Source organism: Thamnophis elegans, chromosome Z, assembly GCF_009769535.1.
Source record: "Thamnophis elegans isolate rThaEle1 chromosome Z, rThaEle1.pri, whole genome shotgun sequence".
Classification (NCBI taxonomy): Eukaryota; Metazoa; Chordata; class Lepidosauria; order Squamata; family Colubridae; genus Thamnophis; species Thamnophis elegans.
Genome location: NC_045558.1, coordinates 95,097,911 through 95,118,698, shown reverse-complemented (window position 1 = coordinate 95,118,698; position 20,788 = coordinate 95,097,911). Strand labels below are relative to the sequence as shown.

At 40.4% G+C, this 20,788-nt stretch overlaps 1 protein-coding gene across 9 annotated transcripts in view; it reads left to right on the top strand.

Annotated features, from left to right (window-relative positions):
* The window catches only part of FBXL20 (F-box and leucine rich repeat protein 20), a 61,515-nt gene that overhangs the window by 37,682 nt on the left and 3,045 nt on the right, over nucleotides 1-20,788 (top strand). For 5 of the 9 annotated variants that reach the window (XM_032235821.1, XM_032235812.1, XM_032235817.1 and 2 more), the window contains 6 exons: nucleotides 2,750-2,824; nucleotides 4,840-4,970; nucleotides 8,967-9,027; nucleotides 14,868-14,912; nucleotides 16,256-16,312; nucleotides 20,192-20,404. In XM_032235821.1, coding sequence (XP_032091712.1) covers nucleotides 2,750-2,824; nucleotides 4,840-4,970; nucleotides 8,967-9,027; nucleotides 14,868-14,912; nucleotides 16,256-16,312; nucleotides 20,192-20,404 — 582 coding nt within the window. Of the gene's footprint in view, nucleotides 1-2,749; nucleotides 2,825-4,839; nucleotides 4,971-5,689; nucleotides 8,691-8,966; nucleotides 9,028-14,867; nucleotides 14,913-16,255; nucleotides 17,448-19,266; nucleotides 19,383-20,191; nucleotides 20,405-20,788 lie in introns of those variants that run through there. The other 4 variants (XM_032235813.1, XM_032235814.1, XM_032235816.1 and 1 more) reach the window with 4 other exon arrangements.

The window sequence follows — 20,788 nt, the reverse complement described above, 5'->3', positions numbered from 1 at the left end:
GTTACAGTCCCAATCACCACAAGCCTTTCCTCAGGCAGTCTAGAAAGAGGCCAGAGGGCAGATAAATGTTATGTAAAGTGACCAGGTAGAGATGGCTTTTGTGGTAAAATATAGTTGGGTGGGGAAGTGCTGTGATGAGATATGAGTTTGTGCAGGTGGGGGATGCTGCAGACTACGACCAAATGTAGATACTGCAGGATCTATGACAACTTGCTGCCACTCACTGCAGCCAACTTGCCATGAGACAACTGACCATGCCCAACTCGCTGCAGGACAACCCACCACAGCATAAGAGTTACACTAATATCAAATAAATAATGAATGGAATCACTACAGAAAGGATGCCAAAGGAGGGACAAAATGAAATATACGGGCAAATGCTGAGCTGGTTCTGGTGCAAAGGCGTACGAGGAGAGTTGGTGCATGTGTTATGCAGTGGGTGAGCCCCCGGATCTCAAAGAAAAAGTGGCAGGAGCAGCTTGCAACCTTCCCTGCTAATGGCTTCCCCATTCACTTTGCCTTGTGAGAAGCAGGCAGGGAAGGGCATAAAGAGAGAGTACAGGGCATTAGAACTATTGTAATTACAATCCAATTGCCAAATGCCTGAATCTTGATCATGTGACTGCAGGGATACTGACCGCTGCAACTTTGCAAATCAGTTGTAAGTTCACCCATCCCCCTTTGTCTGGTGCTATCATATCCCCCTCCCCCATTTTTTTAAATTTTCTTTTAATACAAACTTTTCATCATTCATTAAATCGTGTTGTTTGGGTACATTTTTTGTGCCATAATAGTTAATGCTTACCACATATTTGTTATATATATATTCTTATTTTAATACCAGTACTTAAAACTCAACATATTTATTATTACAACATTTCTTTTCTTAATTTATTTAACATTATGATACATTATTTTCATATTTATTCTCTAACCATTAATAAAATAGCTCCCATTTATTATAATAATTAGATTTTTCCTTTCCTTTAATTGTTAATCTATTCATTTCTGCACATTCTAATATTTTTTAATCACATTTTCATCTGTGGGGGATGAAAAGGGCTGTAACTCAAATACATTATTGCAAAAATAATGTGTATTTTTGTGTGTGTATTTTGTGGAAAACATCTTTGTTTTCCCTTGGAAATAAAATGTGACTTGAAATCCTTAATAGTGAAATTATTTTTGAAAAATAAATTTTGGATAGCATTTACACTCATATGATAGCATTTGTTGTTTTACTCATATGTCTCATATGGGAAATTTGATTGCAGCCAGAGATCATACATATTTGGTGTTTGTGATTGATGATCTTTATTGAGCGATCACAATTAGGACTGGCAATTCAATCACTAGATAAAGTTGTTAATGTGGGAAATCATATGACTGTTTGGTTCTTACTATTTTACTATAGGTTTCCTTTTTACCCATTTCCTGCCTTTTTAAATACTCATTCTGGCACTGGGATAATCTGCATAAAGGAAATTTATATTTGTATTTATAGTCATTAAAGAGGAAGGGATTACAGATAGTCATAAAGCCATTTGTTTAGTGACCATTTGAAGTTAAAATAATACTGGATACTTTGACTTTTGATCATTTTTCACACTTACAACCATTGCAGTATCTCCTTGGTCACATGATTAAAATTCATGTATTTTTGATAGTTGCAGTGTCCTGGGATCATCTTTTGCAACCTTCTGACAATCAAAGTTAATGGGGAAGCGAAATTCATTCAACAACTGCATTACTAATTTAATAACTGCAGTGGTTCACTTAACAACTGTGGCAAGAAAAGTCAAAAATGGGACAAAATACATTTAACAACTCTCTTGCTTAGCAATGGTAATTTTGGGCTCAACTATGGGAAATGAAATGGGTACATTAAAATGGAAAAAAAAATATGTACACTAAGAGCATATGCACCAAAGACAAATTCCTTGTGTGTCCAATCACACTTTGCCAATAAAGAATTCTATTCTATTCTATACATGATAGCATTAGTTATTTGTCAAACACATTCAGGATTTCTAATAATAGACATTCCTTTCAATGTGTATTCCCCATAATAGTGAACATGTTATAGAAAGACACTGTAAAAGTTGTATATTCACAAAGTTATTTTTTCAGCACTGCTATAATTTTGACAAGTTGATGCACAAGTGAGTGAGATTTATTTTCAGCAACGTATACTCAAAATTTAAAAGCCGCAGGAAGGAGGCTAATCATACTGTGTTTTCCCCAAAATAAGACAGGGTCTTATTTTCTTTTGACCCCTGAAATAAGCACTTGGCCTTATTTTCCGGGATATCTTATTATTTTGAAGGTGCAGGAGGTGGCGAGTGTAGTCACCTCATGACTGCTGCTGTGTTGCAATATTTTCATGGAGGGATTATTTTCGGGGGAGGGATTATTTTAGTGCATGCTCTCAAAAGCCCGATTGGGCTTATTATCCAGGGAGGTCTTATTTTCGAGGAAACAGGGTATAACAACATTTTCAGTTTCTTATGGGATCAGTTGCTTTTTTTTTTAAAGTAGGGTGGTAAAAGAAAAATTATTTTGTGTTGTGTTGAAATATATCACCAAATTTCTGGCTTTTGTTGTGAATTACAACATTGGTATCTTAATGAGGCAGCAGGAGTAAGAAAAGCATGATTGACTGAATATTGCCCATTCATGCTATAAGTGAAAAGTACAATGAAGAGACCTAGGAAATTGTCTATTTTCTCTATTTCTGTCTTTCTCTTAGCTGGAAGATGAAGCTCTTAAATACATTGGTGCAAACTGTCCCGAATTAGTGACTCTGAATTTGCAAACATGCTTGGTAAGAGGTTAGCCTTTATAAACCCAGTCTTCTCTCCTTTCTTATATTATGGAAGCTTTGTAAATTACCTATTCCATACCATATTCAATGTTTTATGTTATCAGTATTGGCTTAGCAGAATGACAATTTATTTTATAGTGGAAAAATATGGGGTATAAGAAAATGTTTAAAATGTGAGCAATAACATGAGCCAGAGGGAATAGGTTGGTCAAAATCTGTACATTATATTATCCTAGTTCAACTAGTATTTTCATCAACTAGGCAGTTGATTTTCTTATCATAGTTACAGATGTAATTTTTTACCATTTGGGGGGGGGCAGGGAGAGGGTGGACTTTGTGCCTTCATATTCTGAATTAGGATCACTAAGGAAAAAAGGGATCAAGCCTTAAATAAAGTAGATTTAGGAACAAATCATAGGATTATTTAATTGGCAAATCTGCATGGTTAGGAAGCCTAATTAACACTGGCACTATCTCTCATTCTATTATTCCTATGACATCCTTCTAGTTTTCTGTCCCCTATGACCATTTTACATGTGTGTGTGCACACGCATGTGTGTGTTGTGCACATATGTATGGTATAGGGCAGATAAAAACATATTGGTTCCAAGAATACTTTTGAGCCATCAATGGCCCCCATAAATATAACAGATGGTTGCAGTCTACTCGTTTGCTTCCAAATGTATCTATTGACCAAAAAAAGGATAACGGTAGATTGTGAAATAAAAAGTAGGTAGCAGGTATCTGACTAATTGATTAAATTCTCTAGGGCAGTTATTTTGTAAATGAACAAGTTCTCCTAGAAGTCATTTTTCGCAATTCCTATGTATTCCCCAAATTTCAAACAAGCCAATCAAATTTCCAGGATTAAGAATTCATGCTGCGCTTTCTGAATCCCTTGGTGCTTCACCTGCTTTTCTCATTTACACAAGAAAACAAGTGTGGAAACAACATCTAAGTAGCATTATTGGGTAGCAAGGCTTCTACAACAATCTACTGATTAATAAGTGTGTATGTTTGTGCATGTGTCCACACACATGTAGGCTTGTGCAATTTTGAAATAGAAAAGTTTTTATTATAGTAATAAGCCTTCCCTTGTAGTTGTTTACTTGCATTGATTTCAAACTGCATCTATCCCGCCATTACCCTCTTTCTACTAATCCATTTAAAAAGAGAGATTTTGTAAGACTTATTTTCTGACACTTTTTGTTTTAAAATCATGTGGGTACTCCATGCCTAATCTCTTCTATCAGCTGTCATTTTTCCTAGCATAGTTTGAATTTTGAATTGGGGGATTTTGGCCCAAATGCTTTTATGACCTAGTTTCTGATCTCTGACCAATCATTCCAAAAACCACTATATTCACTGTCACTATAATGACTATGCAAAAGTATTTTTTTCCATGCCCAGATTCTGAAGACTTTGGTTGACTCCATTCAATGACTAAATGTTTCTAAACACTCAAATTGGCAACTATTTCTTCACATTTTTATATAATAAATATCACTTTAATATCTTGAAAAATCTTCCAAAACCATTTTGATATTAGCATTTGATCTGGTAAATCTATCAGGCTTTCATTTGCCTTGTATATGAATTTTTTTCAAAGTTTGTTTGCTGAATAGGCTGGGAAAATATTTATTTTGAACTATCATGCTTTGTGGTCTTGTCTCCTTTTTGTTTTCCACGTGTGTTAAAATATAGACTGTTTTTATGTGTGTATAAAAAGATCTGAAAGAGCAAGCACATTTTTTCTTCCAAGAAATTATCATGAACCAGTTTGTGGTGATGCCAAAAATGGAATCTTTATCCAAAAAAAGAACTGATTTGAGGTGATTGTATGCAGTTGGCATTCTGGTTTTTCATAAGATAGTTGCCAAATAGTCACTCATCCAAGTGTTTCACCAGCAAATAGTTTTTAACATTTAATTTTAGAATTTTCAGAGAAAATTGAACACAGCATCGCCCCAATTGTGCTTCTTGCTATAAATAATTGACTTTCTTTCCTTTTCTAGCAAATAACAGATGATGGCCTCATTACAATATGTAGAGGATGCCACAAATTGCAATCTCTATGTGCTTCCGGCTGTTCCAACATCACTGATGCCATCTTGAATGCATTAGGGCAAAATTGTCCAAAACTTAGGTAAGTAGATTTTTTTTTTCCTGGTCTCTAAGATTCATACATATAGACTATGTGCCTGTTTGGAACATTTTAGAATTTACAGAACTGTTTGATGGATACTCTGTCCTTTGTTAGACTTTGTTAGACATGAGGACAGGCAGAACTCCTACTGAATCCTTTCAGCTTTGACTATCACTGTATTGCATATTCTTTGAGCCAATCGTATTTCACTATTATTGAAATACTTTACCTTTTATTTACATTTTCTTTAATCTCAAATCTTCAAAACTCCTTAGGATTCATCAGTTAGAAATATCAGGATTAAGAATGTACAAAATGTTTTTAAATTTAACCATTTCAGCTTTGAACATACCCCTCAGTTTTGAGTGCAAAACATGGTTTTCAGGTGTAATTAGCTATTTCAAGTATTTTGGGAACATTTTGAGCTCAAAACAAGACAGAGTTTCCCAGGACAGGCATATTAAATACACAACTACCAATTATCCCCTAACACAAATCATGAGAAAGGTAAATTGTGTTTTTTTTTTCCAATAAGCTATGGAAATTACCATGTTTAAACTTCAAATGGTGTAATATGTGAATAGTTGCCACAACTGTCTGAATAATTCAGTCATTTCGAACCAATTGCAGTTCTTGCAAATGATGACTCCTTAAAAAAACATTATTTGATCCCATCTTCTTGAACAATTTTCATCCTGTTTCCAATCTTCCCTTCTTAGGGAAGATAATGGAACAGGTGGCTGCCTGAAAGCTTCAGAGGGTTCTGGATGAAACAGATTATCTGAACCCCTTTCCGTCAGGATTTAGATCTGGAGGTCTGGTATTGGTTGTGCTTGTTGATAATCTCTGGCAAGAGCAGGATGGGATAATGCAACCATCTTTTCTCCCTTTGATCTCTCAGTGGCCTCCAATACCTTCAGCATGAGTATCCTTTTGGGCCAACTATGGGATTGGAGCTGGGCAGCACAGTATTGTATTGGTTGTGCTTCTTTATTCAAGGCTGATCAAAATTGGTGTTAATAGGAAGTGAAAGATACAGCCCACGGCCATGCTTGCCGCAGGACTCCGTATTCCCTCCACCTTTTTTTAACATTTACATGAAGTCACTGGGTGAGGTCATCCATTACCATGAGTTGAAGTATTTTCTGCATGCTGAGGATATTCAATTCTATTTTACCCCTAGTGACCCAAGTGATGCAGTTTCTGCTCTCTCATAGGGCCTCGGGGGTTGCGAGGGCCTGGCTAGGGGACTTTAACTGAATCCTGAAAAGATTGAATGGCTTTGGGTGTATGGAACTCTGAAAAACCAGGATTTTGACATATTTAGTTCTGTATAGCATGGCAGTGACCCAGACAGATCCAGTCCACAATTTGGGTATTTCTCTGAACTCTCAACTTCTTCTTGAAGAGCAGGTTGCAGTTGTGGCTAAGAGAGCTTTGCACAACTTCAGGTTGTGCCTCAGTTACAGCCTCTCCTGGATCAGGAGTCCCTGCGCTCAGTCATTCAAGCCCTAATCATCTTGCAATTGGACTACTGCTACATGCTGTACAAGGGGCTACAGTTGAAGAGCATCCAGAAGCTACAGCTGGTACAGAGTGTAGCAGTACCGTCAGTTTTGGAGCCCCAAGAATGGCCCATTAACACCACTGCTCTGTGGGTGGCACTGGTTGCCAGTGTGCTTCCAGATGTAATTCAAGGTGTTGGTAATCACCTTCATGATGTGGGTCCAGGATACGGGAGGGACCCCTCTCCAGCAACAAACTTCATAAAGAGATTTCAAGAATAACAGCAACTGCAGTATTTTTGAGTGCAAAAGAGATTTTCAATTATGTACTGGAGATATGGGATAGAATTACCTTGCTTTAATTGACTAGTTTGAAAAGGATGAACTGAAAAAAATTGTTCATGAGGCAGGTCAAACCAGAGAATTGGGAATAACTGTTCCAACATTTTGTGTTAATTGATAGGCAATTGGAAGAGTTGAGATACATAGTAAAGGGGGAAAGTTTTACAGGCTCCCTTCACCCCCTACCCCCTTCTTGTGGCTTTCTCAGACACCAGCACCAAAGAGCTCACACAAATAGGCTTCCTTTACAGCTAAATGGAAATCTCTGCTGAGAAACAACAATTCAGTCTCTGATAATATCAGATCCATCACGTTTCAATCTTTTCCCTTCATTTAAAGCAATGAGATTTGCTTCTCTGTTGAGTGACAATGTATCTTGTGGCTATCGTCTCCTTTTTTCTCTTTATGGGAAAATACTTACTTTCTAGCCTATTTACAAAGCACTGCTTGGAAAGCCTCTCTGTCATTTTTCCTGCTTTCTTCTCTCTATGTTATATTCTTTGAACCCATGATTACTCTTCCTGTTAATCTCATCTTCAAAATAGCTTTTTTATGCTGAGACATTGAATAATCAAGAATAAAATTGTATGTTATTTTTCTTTTGTTTCAAAATCAGCCTTAGTGTTTCACTTAACATTGGAATTTTTATTGCCATCTTTTTCCCCCCTGACTTTAAATACCATTAGAAACACTGCTTCATTCTTCCCACGACACTTGTACTTTTTACCTGAACTGAATGCCTGTTTTACTATGTAAAAAAGTTCATTCAGGACTTTCTAATGCCTATCTAAAGGGAAGTACTTTCCTGACAGTATTCTCCTAATTGATAATAGCAACCATGTAGGCTTGTTATGAGTTACCAGCTTTGCCTCTTGCAGTCTATACTTATCAAGAGTGTTGCAGAACTAGGAATATTTCCCTAGGCTAGAGCACTACCTTACTGAAGCTATGTGGGCAGCCACTTACTCTCAGGCCTACACCTTTACTCAACGTAAAAATGGACTCAAACTTACAGTGAGATGCAGTCCTTGGAAGGGCTTTCCTTGCTTTGGTAACCATATGTCATTCAGATTCTGTTCCATATAAGAAGTTTTATATGCCTAAATGTGAATGAGAGAAATAATAATAATAATAAAGCACTGCTTACTTACCTGTAACTATAGTTCTTACAGTAGTCATCTGCAAATTTACACAATTCACCATGTTACCTTGTTTCATCTCAAATGACCTTAATGTTTCTTCAAGTCTTTTGTAACAGTCTTAGGAACTGAGAGGGTTCAGTGAGAACAGTGCATAGTCATATAGTACATGTGAGGATGGGGCTCCTTTCAAATTTGTAAGCTCTGGAAGGCTCTGAAGGGGCTAGGTGGAGGCACGCAAACTATGTGTGTCGAATCACAGAGTATTTGAAGAACAACATTTGCAGGTAAGTAACCAGTTCTTCGTCCACAGGACAATATAGGAGCATGTAAGCATGTTATGTTTAGAATATATCCCATTTCTTTGAGGGGAAAGCATAAAACCACTACATAGAATAGTTTCATTATATTATTATGAACTGTGTCCCTCTCCCTTTCTGAAGCTAGTTTATCATTCAGAAACAAGTGTGATTCTTCCATAAATTGATTAAGATAATTTTGATTGGAGAATGTTTGAGAATGAACAAAATTAATTTACCCTAAAACAGGTTTATGAAGCATTGTTGAGAATTAAATGAAGACAGGACAGTGATACATATGGGAGAAATGAAGGGATAGATGACAAAACTACTCAGCTAAAAGTTGTTTCTTTAGCTAAGAAAGGCAAGCAAGCAGGAATGGAGATTTTTGTTTCTGAAAAATCTTCAGTACCAGTGCTGGGAAACATAGTAAAAATATTAAAATTTAGAAATAAGTCATAAAAAGCAAACAAGTTGTTTCTGAAATTTATACTGTCATATTTCTTTCTTCTATTAGTATTCTATTTTCTTGCTAGAATTCTGGTATCTAGAATCCCATGAAATGGTAGTAGGAAGAATTCAACATCTCCCCTATTTTGGAATAAGAGGCTTAAAAAGTATTCTTTAGTTCATACTGGCTTTCTGAGATTTCAGAAGTGGGTTTTAAATGCTAAAACTATTTGTTGGTACATCTATTTATTTTCCATGTAGGATATTGGAGGTAGCTCGTTGTTCCCAACTTACAGATGTGGGCTTTACAACTCTGGCTCGGGTAAGCATTTGATGTCAAGGTTGCCTTTTCCATTACACCTAGTCCTTGACTTACAATTCATCTAGTGACTATTTGAAGTTACAACAGCACTGAAAATAGTGACTTATGTCCGTTTTTCACACTTGCAACCATTGCAACACCCCTGTGATCACATGATCAAAAATCAGATGCTTAGCGACTGACTCATATTTATGACAATTGCAGTGTCCAGAGGTCATGTGATCACCTTTTGTGTGATAAGCAAAGTCAATAGGAATGCAGATTCACTTAAAAGCCGGGTTACTAACTTAATAACTCTAGTAATTCACTTAATGGTGGCAACAAGGGTTGTAAAATGGGGCAAAACTTATTTGACAAATGTTTCACATTTTGGGCTCAAAATAAGTTAAGGACACATATAAATGCTGTTGTTTGCTGTTTATGCCTGTACTTCATAAGCGAACATCTATTTCAGTCATTGTGCTCCCCTTTAATGCTGCTCAAGAGTTTTAAGGATGGGAGGAAAACAAGCAGATACAGAGTCTCACATACCCAAATTGGTAGTGCTAGTAGGTTTTGAGCCAAAATGGATAGGATTAGTCCTAGTAACAAAGAAGAAAGAGAAGCAAATTAAGGATTACACTTGATATAAAAAGAATATCATTCTGTTGCCTTTCCTGAAATATATGAAAAGCATGATATGAAATCTCAGAATAAAAAAAGACCATGAGAATGAATGAACATAGAGATTTTCCCATTCATGCTTTATCAATTACTGTGCTTCCCCCAAAATAAGACTCAGTGTTATATTTTTTTGCCTCCAAAAGAGGCATCAGGTTTTATTTCTCGGGGACGTCTTACCTGCTTACATTAGGACCACTGCAGCCAACCTTCAAATGCCCCAACACCTGTCATGGCACTGTCTGGCTTCTTCTACAGCTACTTGTCGCCAGATACATCGCACATCATGCCACCATTCATGACAGGACACTGTGGCATCATGCCACCATTCATGACAGGACACTGTGGCATCATGCCACCATTCATGACAGGACACCGTGGCATGCGAAGAAGAGACTTCTTAGGGGTTTCTTACAGAGGTTTTTAAATCAAATTTTAAGAGGGGGCGGGGGGTTGATTTGGATGGTTCAGACAGCTTGGTGGGGGAGTCTGCCAGGGCACAGGGCACAGGCCAAAGCTAACTAATGGGCGCAGGTCGAGAGTGCTGGGAAGGGTTGGGATTCCGGGGGAGACATTAAGCCATTCCATTGGGGGGTTCACCATCTCTACTGTTTGTGGGAGAGGCAAATATGGTGGAGGCCGAGGGCCAAATTATGTTCGGGGGACGCGGGTCCGCTGTTTAAGAGCGATCGCACATTCCGACCCTCATCATCCTTCTCACACCCCTAGGTGCTCGGGATTACAGGACCCTGGTCTCCACCTGGTGTCGCTTAAGGCCAGGTCCGTGGTACATAAGGCTCCCCTCATTTACGACCTCGTACAAGAGAGTAGAGCATTACGGAGACCTGGTTGGGCCATGAGGGGGGTGTTCCCCTTAGTGAATTATGCTCACCAGGCTTCTGGGTGTTTCACCAGCTGAGAGTCCAAGGCAGGGGTGGTGGGGTGGCGGTGGTTATTAGGGAATGTCTCAGACCTCAGGAGGTCACTGTGCCTCAGATAGGCGGGTGTGAGTCTCTTTTTGTAAAATAGGGCCTTGGAGTTCAGGTGGGCCTTTTTGTTATGCACCTATCTCCCTGCTACGTTTCATCGGCCCTGCCGGAGCTGCTGAATGTATTAACTGGATTGGCAGTTGATTTCCCCAGGCTTATGATCCTGGGGAATTTCAATCTGCCTTCCGTTGGCGAGACATCTGAGTCAGCTCGGGAGTTCATGGCTTCCATGATGCCTATGGACCTAACTCAGTTAATTCAAGACCCCACCCATAATGGTGGACACACGCTCGACCTGATTTTTGTCTCTGGGCAATGGATGAATGATCAAGATTTAGGGGATATTTCTATCCAACCCTTGTCATGGTCAGATCATTTCCTCATTAGGCTTGACTTCCATACTGCTTACCCCTCACCGCAGGAGGTGGAACCAACTAGATGGTTCCACCCCAGGCGCCTGATAGACCCTGAAAGGTTCCTGATGGAGCTTGGGACTTTTCCTAAATCCCTTGCTCACAACTCGACCGAAGCCCTAGTGGAAGCCTGGGATAGGGCGGCCACTTGGGCTTTGGATCATGTTGTGCCTTTGTGGCCTCTGACCTGGTGTCGATCCCGGGTAGCTCCCTGGTTTACCGAGGAGCTCCAGGAGATGAAGCGCCGGAAAAGATGCCTCGAGAGTGGTTGGAGGACCAGCCAGTCCAAATCTGATCGAACACTAGTAAGAATTCATATTCAATCCTACTTAGTGGCTATAAAAGCGGCAAAACAGCAACATTTTTACGCTCTTATCGCGTCCGCAGATAACTGCCCAGCCGCCCTGTTTAGGGTGACCCACTCCTTACTTAACCAAGGAGCTGGGAAAGGCCCCTTGCAGGGTAGGGCTGAAGAATTTGTTCAGTATCTGCAGGATAAAATCGCTCAGATCCAGACAGGCTTGGACTCTGACTGGGTAGACTCGGGCGAGTTGACGGGGATGAATCTTGTGGAGACTATCTGGGATGAGTTTGACCTGTGACCCCCGAGGGCATGGACAAGATTATGGGGAGACTCAGTGCTGCCACTTGTGTGCTGGACCTGTGTCCCTCTTGGTTAGTCTCGGCTTCCCGGGAGGTGACATGACGCTGGCTCCAGGCAATTGCCAACGCTTTGTTGAGAGAGGGGTTCTTTCCCACCGCCATGAGGGAGGTGGTGGTGAGGCCCCTCCTTAAGAAGCCTTCCCTGGACCCAGCTTCTTTAGCCAACTATCGTCCAGTCTCCAACCTTCGCTTTGTAGCGAAGGTTGTTGAGAATGCGGTAGCACATCAGCTTCCACAGTCCCTGGATGAAGCTGTCTACCTGGATTCGTTTCAGTCGGGTTTCAGGCCTGGATATAGCACGGAGATGGCATTGGTCACGTTGGTCGATGATCTCTGACAGGCCCGGGACAGGGGCTGCTCCTCTGTCCTGGTCCTATTAGATCTCTCAGTGACTTTCAATACCATTGACCATGGTATACTACTGCGACGACTCGAGGAATTGGGAGTGGGGGGCACCATTTTACGGTGGTTCACCTCCTACCTGTTGGATCGGTCGCAGTTTGTGTTGACTGGAGGGCAGGGATAGACCCTGTGGGGTGCCCCAGGGGTCAGTTCCCTCACCCCTCCTGTTCAACATATATATGAAACCACTGGGTGAGATCATTTGTGGTTTTGGGGTACGGTATCAATATGCTGATGATACCCAATTTCTCATCTCTAGCCCAAATCACCCAAATGATGCCCTCAATGTGATGTCCCGATGCCTGGAGGCTATGCGGATCTGGATGGGGAGGAACAGGCTCAAGCTCAATCCCTCCAAGACGGAGTGACTGTGGTTTCCGTCACCCTGATTTGTGCATCTTGTTCCATCTTTGATGATAGGAGGAGAAATTTTAGCCCCCTCAGAGAGGGCCCGCAATCTGGGTGTCCTGGATACGCGGCTTAGTTTAGAAGAACAACTGACGGCCGTGACCAGGGGGATCTTTTATCAGGTTCGCCTGGTACATCAGTTGCGCCCCTTCCTGGATTGGGATGCTCTGTGCACAGTCACTCATGCCCTCGTCCTTTCTCGCCTGGACTACTGTAACGCTCTCTACATGGGGCTGCACCCTGTGAAGAGCACCCGGAAGCTTCAACTGGTCCAGAATGTGGCTGCACGGGTTATCATGGAGGCACCTAGGTGCTCCCATGTTACACCCCTTTTAGGCGGCCTGCACTGGTTGCCGGTTGTCTTCCGGGTGCGATTCAAGGTACTAATTATGACCTTTAAAGCGCTCCATGGCTTAGGCCCAGGGTACTTGCGAGACCACCTACTGCCACCGGTAGCCTCCTATCGTCCAGTGCGATCCCACAGAGTTGGCCTCCTCAGGGTGCCGTCAGCCGGCTAGTGTCAGCTAGTGACCCCCAGGGGGAGAGCCTTCCCTCTGGAATGAGCTGCCCCCGGAGCTTGGTATAATCCCCAACCTCCGGTCCTTCCGATGTGCCCTAAAAAGTTGGCTTTTCCAACAAGCCAGCCTGGCCTGAACAAAACAAAATAAATTATTGATCACTGTTAATTTTAATTCAATTTTTTTTTTAAAAAAATGTCATTGTCAATTTTAATTGGGTTTGGGATATTCTATTTAATTTTTTTTTAACTTTTGTATTATGTGTTTCTTTTAATGTTGTATGCCGCCCTGAGTCCTTGGAAGAAGGACGGCATATAAATCTAATAAACCTAACCTAACCATGTGACTCGTGGCGCACCACAAGCTGCAGTGGCATATGACATCCTGCCATAAGCAGAAGCACCAGCATGACGAGCCACGCAGCCTCCTGCTGTGAGCAGGAGTACTGGTGCAAAGTGCCACACAGTGTCCACCGACATGATGAGCCATGTGTCCTCCTGCTGCAAGCAGCACCACTGACATGAGTCACATGGCATCCGATCATGTGGCTGTAAGCAGCCGCAGAAGAAATTAGGTAGCAGCACGACAGGTATTGGGGCATGGGAGCCCTGGCTGCGGCGGTCCTAAAGTAAATGGGTGTGGGCTGTGTGGGGCCACTCCACGCCCACTCCCACCCTAGCTTGATTTTTACGCATGCACCTTGCCCCACCTTGTACAACCAAACTGGGAGAGAGTAGACGGGATCTTAACTAGAGCTTCTTTTGGGTGTAGGGCTTATATTAGGCACACACATAAAAATGAAGCTACAGCTTATTTTCTGAATAGGTCTTATTTTCAGGAAATCACGGTAGTTGATCTAGCCAGGCTTCCCTTTTTGAATCTAGAAGTGAGTACATGGTGCAGGAAAAAAAACCTAGCTTATGCCAAGATGTGAGAGCTCAGTGGTCATTTCCAGTCCATATCTTTTCAAATGATATATCTTAATGCCTGCTTTTTTGTACAAACGTGAAAGATCTGAAAAGATCCAAAATTCTAATCTTAACGGACTATGTGATTCCAAGCATTTTTAAGGTTATTGTAGTTTGATGGTATCACAGGTGCTTGATGTGATTGAACAGAAGATGCAGCAAGTTAATATTTTTATTGGTTATGCATTATCCACCAGTCTACGTTTAGTGCAAACATTCCAAAAAAAAAATTCTTCTTTTTTTATTTTTATTCCTTGCATTTTACAAGTAGCTTTCTCCAGTCTTGGGCACCATTGTTCTTCGAATACCATGCCCATTTTTGACCATTGGTCACAGTGGTTCAATATGATCGAAGTTGAAATGTAATAATGTGAAGAGCATAGTCTAAGCCCATAATGCACAGATAACTGTACCTTATTAATGTAATCCATTTGAACTACATTTGATTAGTTTGATACCATTTAGTGCTAAAAATAAAAATAATTTCATGGAATAAGAACAAATTGCTTTGATAATAAGACATTTCCATAAAATTATATAATCTGTTGTGATTGCAAACTTTATCAAAGTCAGAAAGTGAGGGCTGTGTATGTCCATATTTATTCCTAAACAAAATTAGCTTGCCCCAAAATAATTTTAATACATTACATGCACTTGAGTTCTCTAGCAAAGTTGGGGTTTTTTATCCTTAAGTAAAGGTTGTCCAACTGCTTACCACTGAAATTATTTGTTAGTAACAAAAGGAAAAGTAACATTGTGCAATACCAGGACATGTTTCTAAAAACAATCTAATCTTTAATTTCCATGTATATTCTCCAGAATTGTCATGAACTTGAAAAAATGGACTTGGAGGAATGTGTTCAGGTAATTGTACTATTTTCAACCTATTTTCTAGATTATTTAGTTAAAAGTAACATAATGACAAATAAATTAAAATTAATTCAAGAATCTGCTTGATTTTGCTTTTAAGCATTATAGCAAGCACTGAAGGAAAAAATATTTTTGGGTGATATTTGGCTGAGACCACTCTGTAATGATGAACATAGGGTATTACTAATATATAATTGGTTATTTTCATAGGCCTTTATTATACCTAAGAAAACATATTCATGGTTATAATGCCACAAGGTTGAAATAAGTTTCTGAATCACATTTATTGACTTTATAAGGAAATTCAGAATTGGAACAAGTACAAGTGTAGCATATCCATCTTTTGGCTTGTCTGAGCTGCATTGAGTGAAGAGAAATTGTCTTGGGACGCATATAAAATATATAATATAGTTAATGTATAAAAATGCACATAACGTTAGAAGTTTACAGTCCTCCAGAACTGCGTTATTAGCTGTCCAGGGCCACATACAGCCCTAGGGCTGCTGGTTGGATACGCTTGCTCTAGTGAGAAGCACCTGATCCACTTTCTCTTTTTGACCCAGTAAACATCTTTCAAAGTGTGCAGTACATTAGCCAGAAAGCTTCTTCACTTTGTTTCATTGGCTGCTTTAAGCAACAAAAGAAGAATGTCTACGCAGTTTTCTGACATCACTTCTCTTCTTAATTACACATTACCAGAGAGTTGAAAATATATCACAGAGATTAATCTGTTTAGTTGCATTCAATTATATTATGAAGATTCATGCACATAATAAATAGGAAAAGCATTAGATTACACGATGGGAAAGAAATACCATCCTTAGTATCAGCCTGGGAATAAGAAGAACAAAATGGAGGAAAAGATTTTTAAAGATTTGATTTTAATTCTGCATGGTCTGGTGCTTCTTTTTTATTTTTAATCAGATCCCTCTGTAATTGTCAGCAATAATTTGTGATTAAGTGAGTTTATAGGTCTTCAGATTAATGTTGTTCTTAGTTATTAATTGTAAAGAGACCAAATTTTAAATCCTATTGAATGTAATCTGAATTAGAAAGACAGATTTTACATAATTTATGGATACCTTAGCATTAATACTGTCTTAGAAATACAGTACTTTCTATGTTAAGAAATTCACATTTTGGCTTTTGGCCCCACCCAAAATTCTCATTGTGGAAATGACCAGAGAAGAATCAGTACCTCTTCTAGCAACTTTCCTCTTCAAGCTTTATGTTGTTCCTGAAAGAACGCTAACACAAAATAAGTGAAATGATGCATATGAAACTTCTTGCCAATCCAATATACTGTTTTAGTTTCAAATATGTCTGATTTCTTCCAGATAACAGACAGCACATTAATCCAGCTTTCCATTCACTGTCCTCTGCTCCAAGTTTTGGTGAGTTAATTTTTTTTGCAGGCTAAAATTTTACCCAACCCATTTTTTCATTTGCACTATAGAATTTTAGAATATGAGTCAGAAGGGCCAAGAGAATATTTTAATATATATCTTAGTTGAAGTGCACCTTTAAGAGTTTGAGATATATAGCTGAACATACAACCAGATAAAATTTGATATTCCCTAAATTCTCTGAACAGAACTGCAGCCCTGTTAAATGTCAATGTAAGAAGCTTTTGTATATTATAAAAGGGCCAATATGCCATGACTTGGGGAAAAAAACTAGGCACTGCAGAAATCTGAAGAGGAGAAAAGGGAGAAAAGGGAAGACAACATGCACCCTACAAAACATCCTTCTGGAGATTAGTAAAGTGTTATAGACCTAGCCATTCCCCCAGGTGTCTGAGTCTTGTGCTGCTAGTTAATGTAGATATGATATATTTATGAATTATATTGTGAATGAAATCAAGCATTTGGTTTTATTAAACTGTTGTAGTGATGGTTTTAGTTTTTGTAAACCTTCCACAATCACTTTGGAGATTATTAAGATCGCTAACCAATGATTCAAATAAAAAAAATTGCAGAGGAATTTGCATGCTGTCCAAAATATATATGGAATTGGGGGGTTTATTTGCGGCTTTTTTCACGCTCCTGATGGGCCGCTCATGCTTGTAGCCGAATGAGAAGAAAGACACCGGACAAATCCATCTGCAGGGGTTTTGCCCATTGTTAATGCAGAAAACAACGGAGCCAATTGAGGGGTTGTGAGCCCCATATATGGGCGTGCCCAGTTAATGGAGCCCAAATATTGCTGTAACTGTACTAATGTGGGAGTGTGTGGCAAGTCCAATTTTGGCATTGCAGGTGCAGCATGAGAAGCCAAAAACTTATGACCCAGGTACGAAAAAGGTTGTGCTGTTTGAACCTTTTCTGGAGCTATGTGCAGGCCATTTTTATGGAGAAGGTTAGTCAGAAAAGGTAATGTTGCTAAAACCGTACCTGGGGGCCCACATGCCGCTACCAAGATGTCATCCATATAGTGGTAAATTAAAAAGTGAGGATATTTTTTTCATTTTTTTTTTCATTTTCACTTTATTTGTATGCCGCCCTTTTCCCTGGGGGGACTCAGGGCGGCTCACAGTTCAAAAAGGGGGGGGGGAGGACAAACAATTTACAACATGGAGACACTACATCATTTAAGAACACAACAGTCATACAATTCGAGTGGGGTTAGAATCGTTAACCCCAGGCCAGCCGGGACAGCCAGATTTTAAGGGCGGCGCGGAAGGACTGGAGGGTGGTGAGGGTCCGAATCTCCACGGGGAGTTCGTTCCAGAGGGTTGGAGCAGCCACTGAGAAGGCTCTCCTCCGGGTAGTTGCCAGTCTACACTGGCTGGCTGATGGAATTCGGAGGAGGCCTAATCTATGCGATCTTATCGGTCTAGTGGAGGTAATTGGCAGTAGGCGGTCTCTCAAGTACCCAGATCCAATACCATGGAGGGCTTTGTAGGTGACAAGTAGCACCTTGAATCGCACCCGGAGATCAACAGGTAGCCAGTGCAGCTCGCGGAATGCCGTCCAATACGGCTGCAAAGTTTTATCTACAAAATATTGATACATGGTGGGGCTGTTGAGCATTCCCGGAGGCAGGACTGTCCATGGAAAGCGAGAAGCAGGTTTGGAATAGTTAAATTCCGGGACAGTCTTTCTCATGGAGTGGTATAGAAAAAAAGGCATCTTTTAAATCAATGATCATGAGATCCCACTCTTGGGGAATCAAATTTGGATTGGGGAGGCCGCACTGCAGCGCTCCCATGGGTTGGAGAATTTTATTAACAGTGCGCAAATCATGCAAAAAACGCCATTTACCAGATTTCTTTTTTTATGACAAACACAGGGGTATTATAGGGGCTGAGGGATATCTCTTTCCTCTTCCTTTCTTCTCTCTCTTTCACTCTTTTTCTTTCTTCCTCTCTCCCACTCTTTTATCACTTTCTCTTTACTCTCTACTGCCCAACCTGTCCCCATAATTTACCTTCGATTAATCATGTTTGCAATAATTTACCTACTTTCCTAAATAGGCGCAGTTCCCTTACTGGATCCCTCACTCACTCAAACACACACACACACACACACACACATGCACGCACAAAAGCATTTTTCTCCATTCCAATTCGGATCCTATAAATCAATTGCTCTGTGAAACATCTGTGAAAAAGATTCAGGTGCTCAGGCATGAAAATGTCATCAAAGCAACAGAAAAGAAATCAGAAGAGTCAGTAAAAAAAGGAAGTAGCAAGAACTCCTTGAGACATGAAATCACGATGAGGAAAGACTAAGAGAGGCATCGTAGGGGGTAATGGAAGAGAGGTAGCCAGGATCACCGGAAGGAAATAGGAAGAGCCAGGCATTGGAGCATCTATAGGTTCACTTGCCAAGAGATTGAAATAAGAAGGAAGATAAGAAGCAGAAATAGCAGCATCAGCCTTTTGTGTGAGGCTGGCTGAATGCCCCAGGATTAGTTTCCCGACAGTGAGTCAGGTTGGAAAGCAGGCAGAAGCTTCCTCTAAAGGGATGTAATGCTGAGGAGCTTCAGGGGCTGCGGGTGACAGAGGCATGCATACAAGAGAAGAGGAAGCCTTGGATTCAAAGTGTGAATTTAGTGAAGAGGTTTCCAAATATGGCGGGGGGGGGGGGTCCGGTCCCCCCATCATGGCCTTTTCATGAACTTTTAAGCATTCCATGATGATCCGCCAAGTGGAAAGTATTTTCAGTTGGAAATACTTCCCTAATTTTACCCAAATGGTTGTTCGAATTGAGCCCTTCTCAGGATATGCGGGACAATTTTGATAAATGTACCTGAGAAGGTTAGTAAGATCTTTTTTTGAAGGGATGGGGAGAAAGTTCCCATTGTTTTTTAAGATTAATATTGAGGATTTGGCCAATTCTCTAAGGTCGAAAAGGTGTGCAACCCGGGGCTTAGAGAATTCTGCCCCCATAACTCACGATTCTGGGAGGATGCTCCGTCTGCGACGGCCGGTCCTGGTATGCAAGAGGCGTTCCTTCGCCGGTAAGCAATGGGGGTGCCAAATGAGACGGATGAGGCGATGTGCTTGATCAGCAAGATCACGTCGGGGTCACCAGTTGCGGCTTTTTCACACTCCTGATGGGCCGCTCATGCTTGTAGCCGAATGAGAAGAAAGACACCGGACAAATCCTTTTTGTGATGAAGCTTGGCCACGAGCGATGCCCGGGGGGCTTCTTTTATTAGTTCTAAACAAAGAGAAGGTGTATACAAATTACATCAAAAGGCACATGACTAAATAATCCAATAATAATATTGCAGCGTGGCAAAAGGCTTCGTCTCTGGGCAAAAGAGGAGAGGTGGATGAAAAAGGGGGGCTGCTTCGTCCCTGGGCAGGAGAAGAGAGATAGATGAGAAGGGAGGGAGGTGGAAGAATAGGGAGGGGGGAGTGGAGGAAGGCGAGCAGCTCGCATTCCTGCATTTCTTTGAAGTGCTGGTTAACTGCTAGATAGGCTGGTACAGAGGAGCACACTAATTAATAGGAAAACTTTTTACATATTGCTAATAAGAATGTTTTTGTTCATCTCATGGTAGCATCCATCTCTGGGCCTGTGTTTACAGGCAGCCATAACTGCCCTATACACAGAACTGGTAATGGATCTCAACATTTATTGAAGAAAAGAGGATCCACAGAGTCTGTATATTCTCATCTGAAGGGTTTAAAATATTGTGCAAGATTTCAACAGAACAGATTGTAGAGGATAATTGAGGAATGGGCCTGATAAATTGAAAAAAATCTGCATAGCCAAGCCTTTGATTGTCATCTGTTGCTTTATTTTCCCTTTTATTGGCAGAGTTTATCACACTGTGAACTGATCACTGATGATGGTATTCGCCATTTAGGCAATGGTGCCTGTGCCCATGATCGCTTGGAGGTGATTGAGCTGGATAACTGCCCCTTGATCACAGATGCCTCTTTGGAACACCTCAAGAGCTGCCACAGCTTGGAAAGGATAGAACTGTATGACTGCCAACAGATTACCCGAGCTGGAATTAAGAGACTCAGGGTAAGAATACATTTACATTGTTTAATAGATTGATGTTCAGATAGTTCTAGCTCCTGTACTCGTTTAATTCTTTTCTCATCCTAACAATAGCTGCAATTACTTAAAACATATTCTTCAAACTGAAAGTAAGGGGATATATGGCATAATATCAGCATATTAGACTTAGTATTCAGTTTGAACTGGGAAGTTATGGATTCAAGCCTCCATTCAACCACAGAATGCACTGGAAAATGTGGGTCAGTTATTCTCAGTCCAGCCTTTCTCGCAGGGTTGTCATTATGGGATAAAATAAGAGCAAACTTCCATGTAAACTGCTGAGATAAAGACTGGACAGAAATATGACAAATAAACAGTAAATCAAAATTGAAGACTTGTTGCCTACAT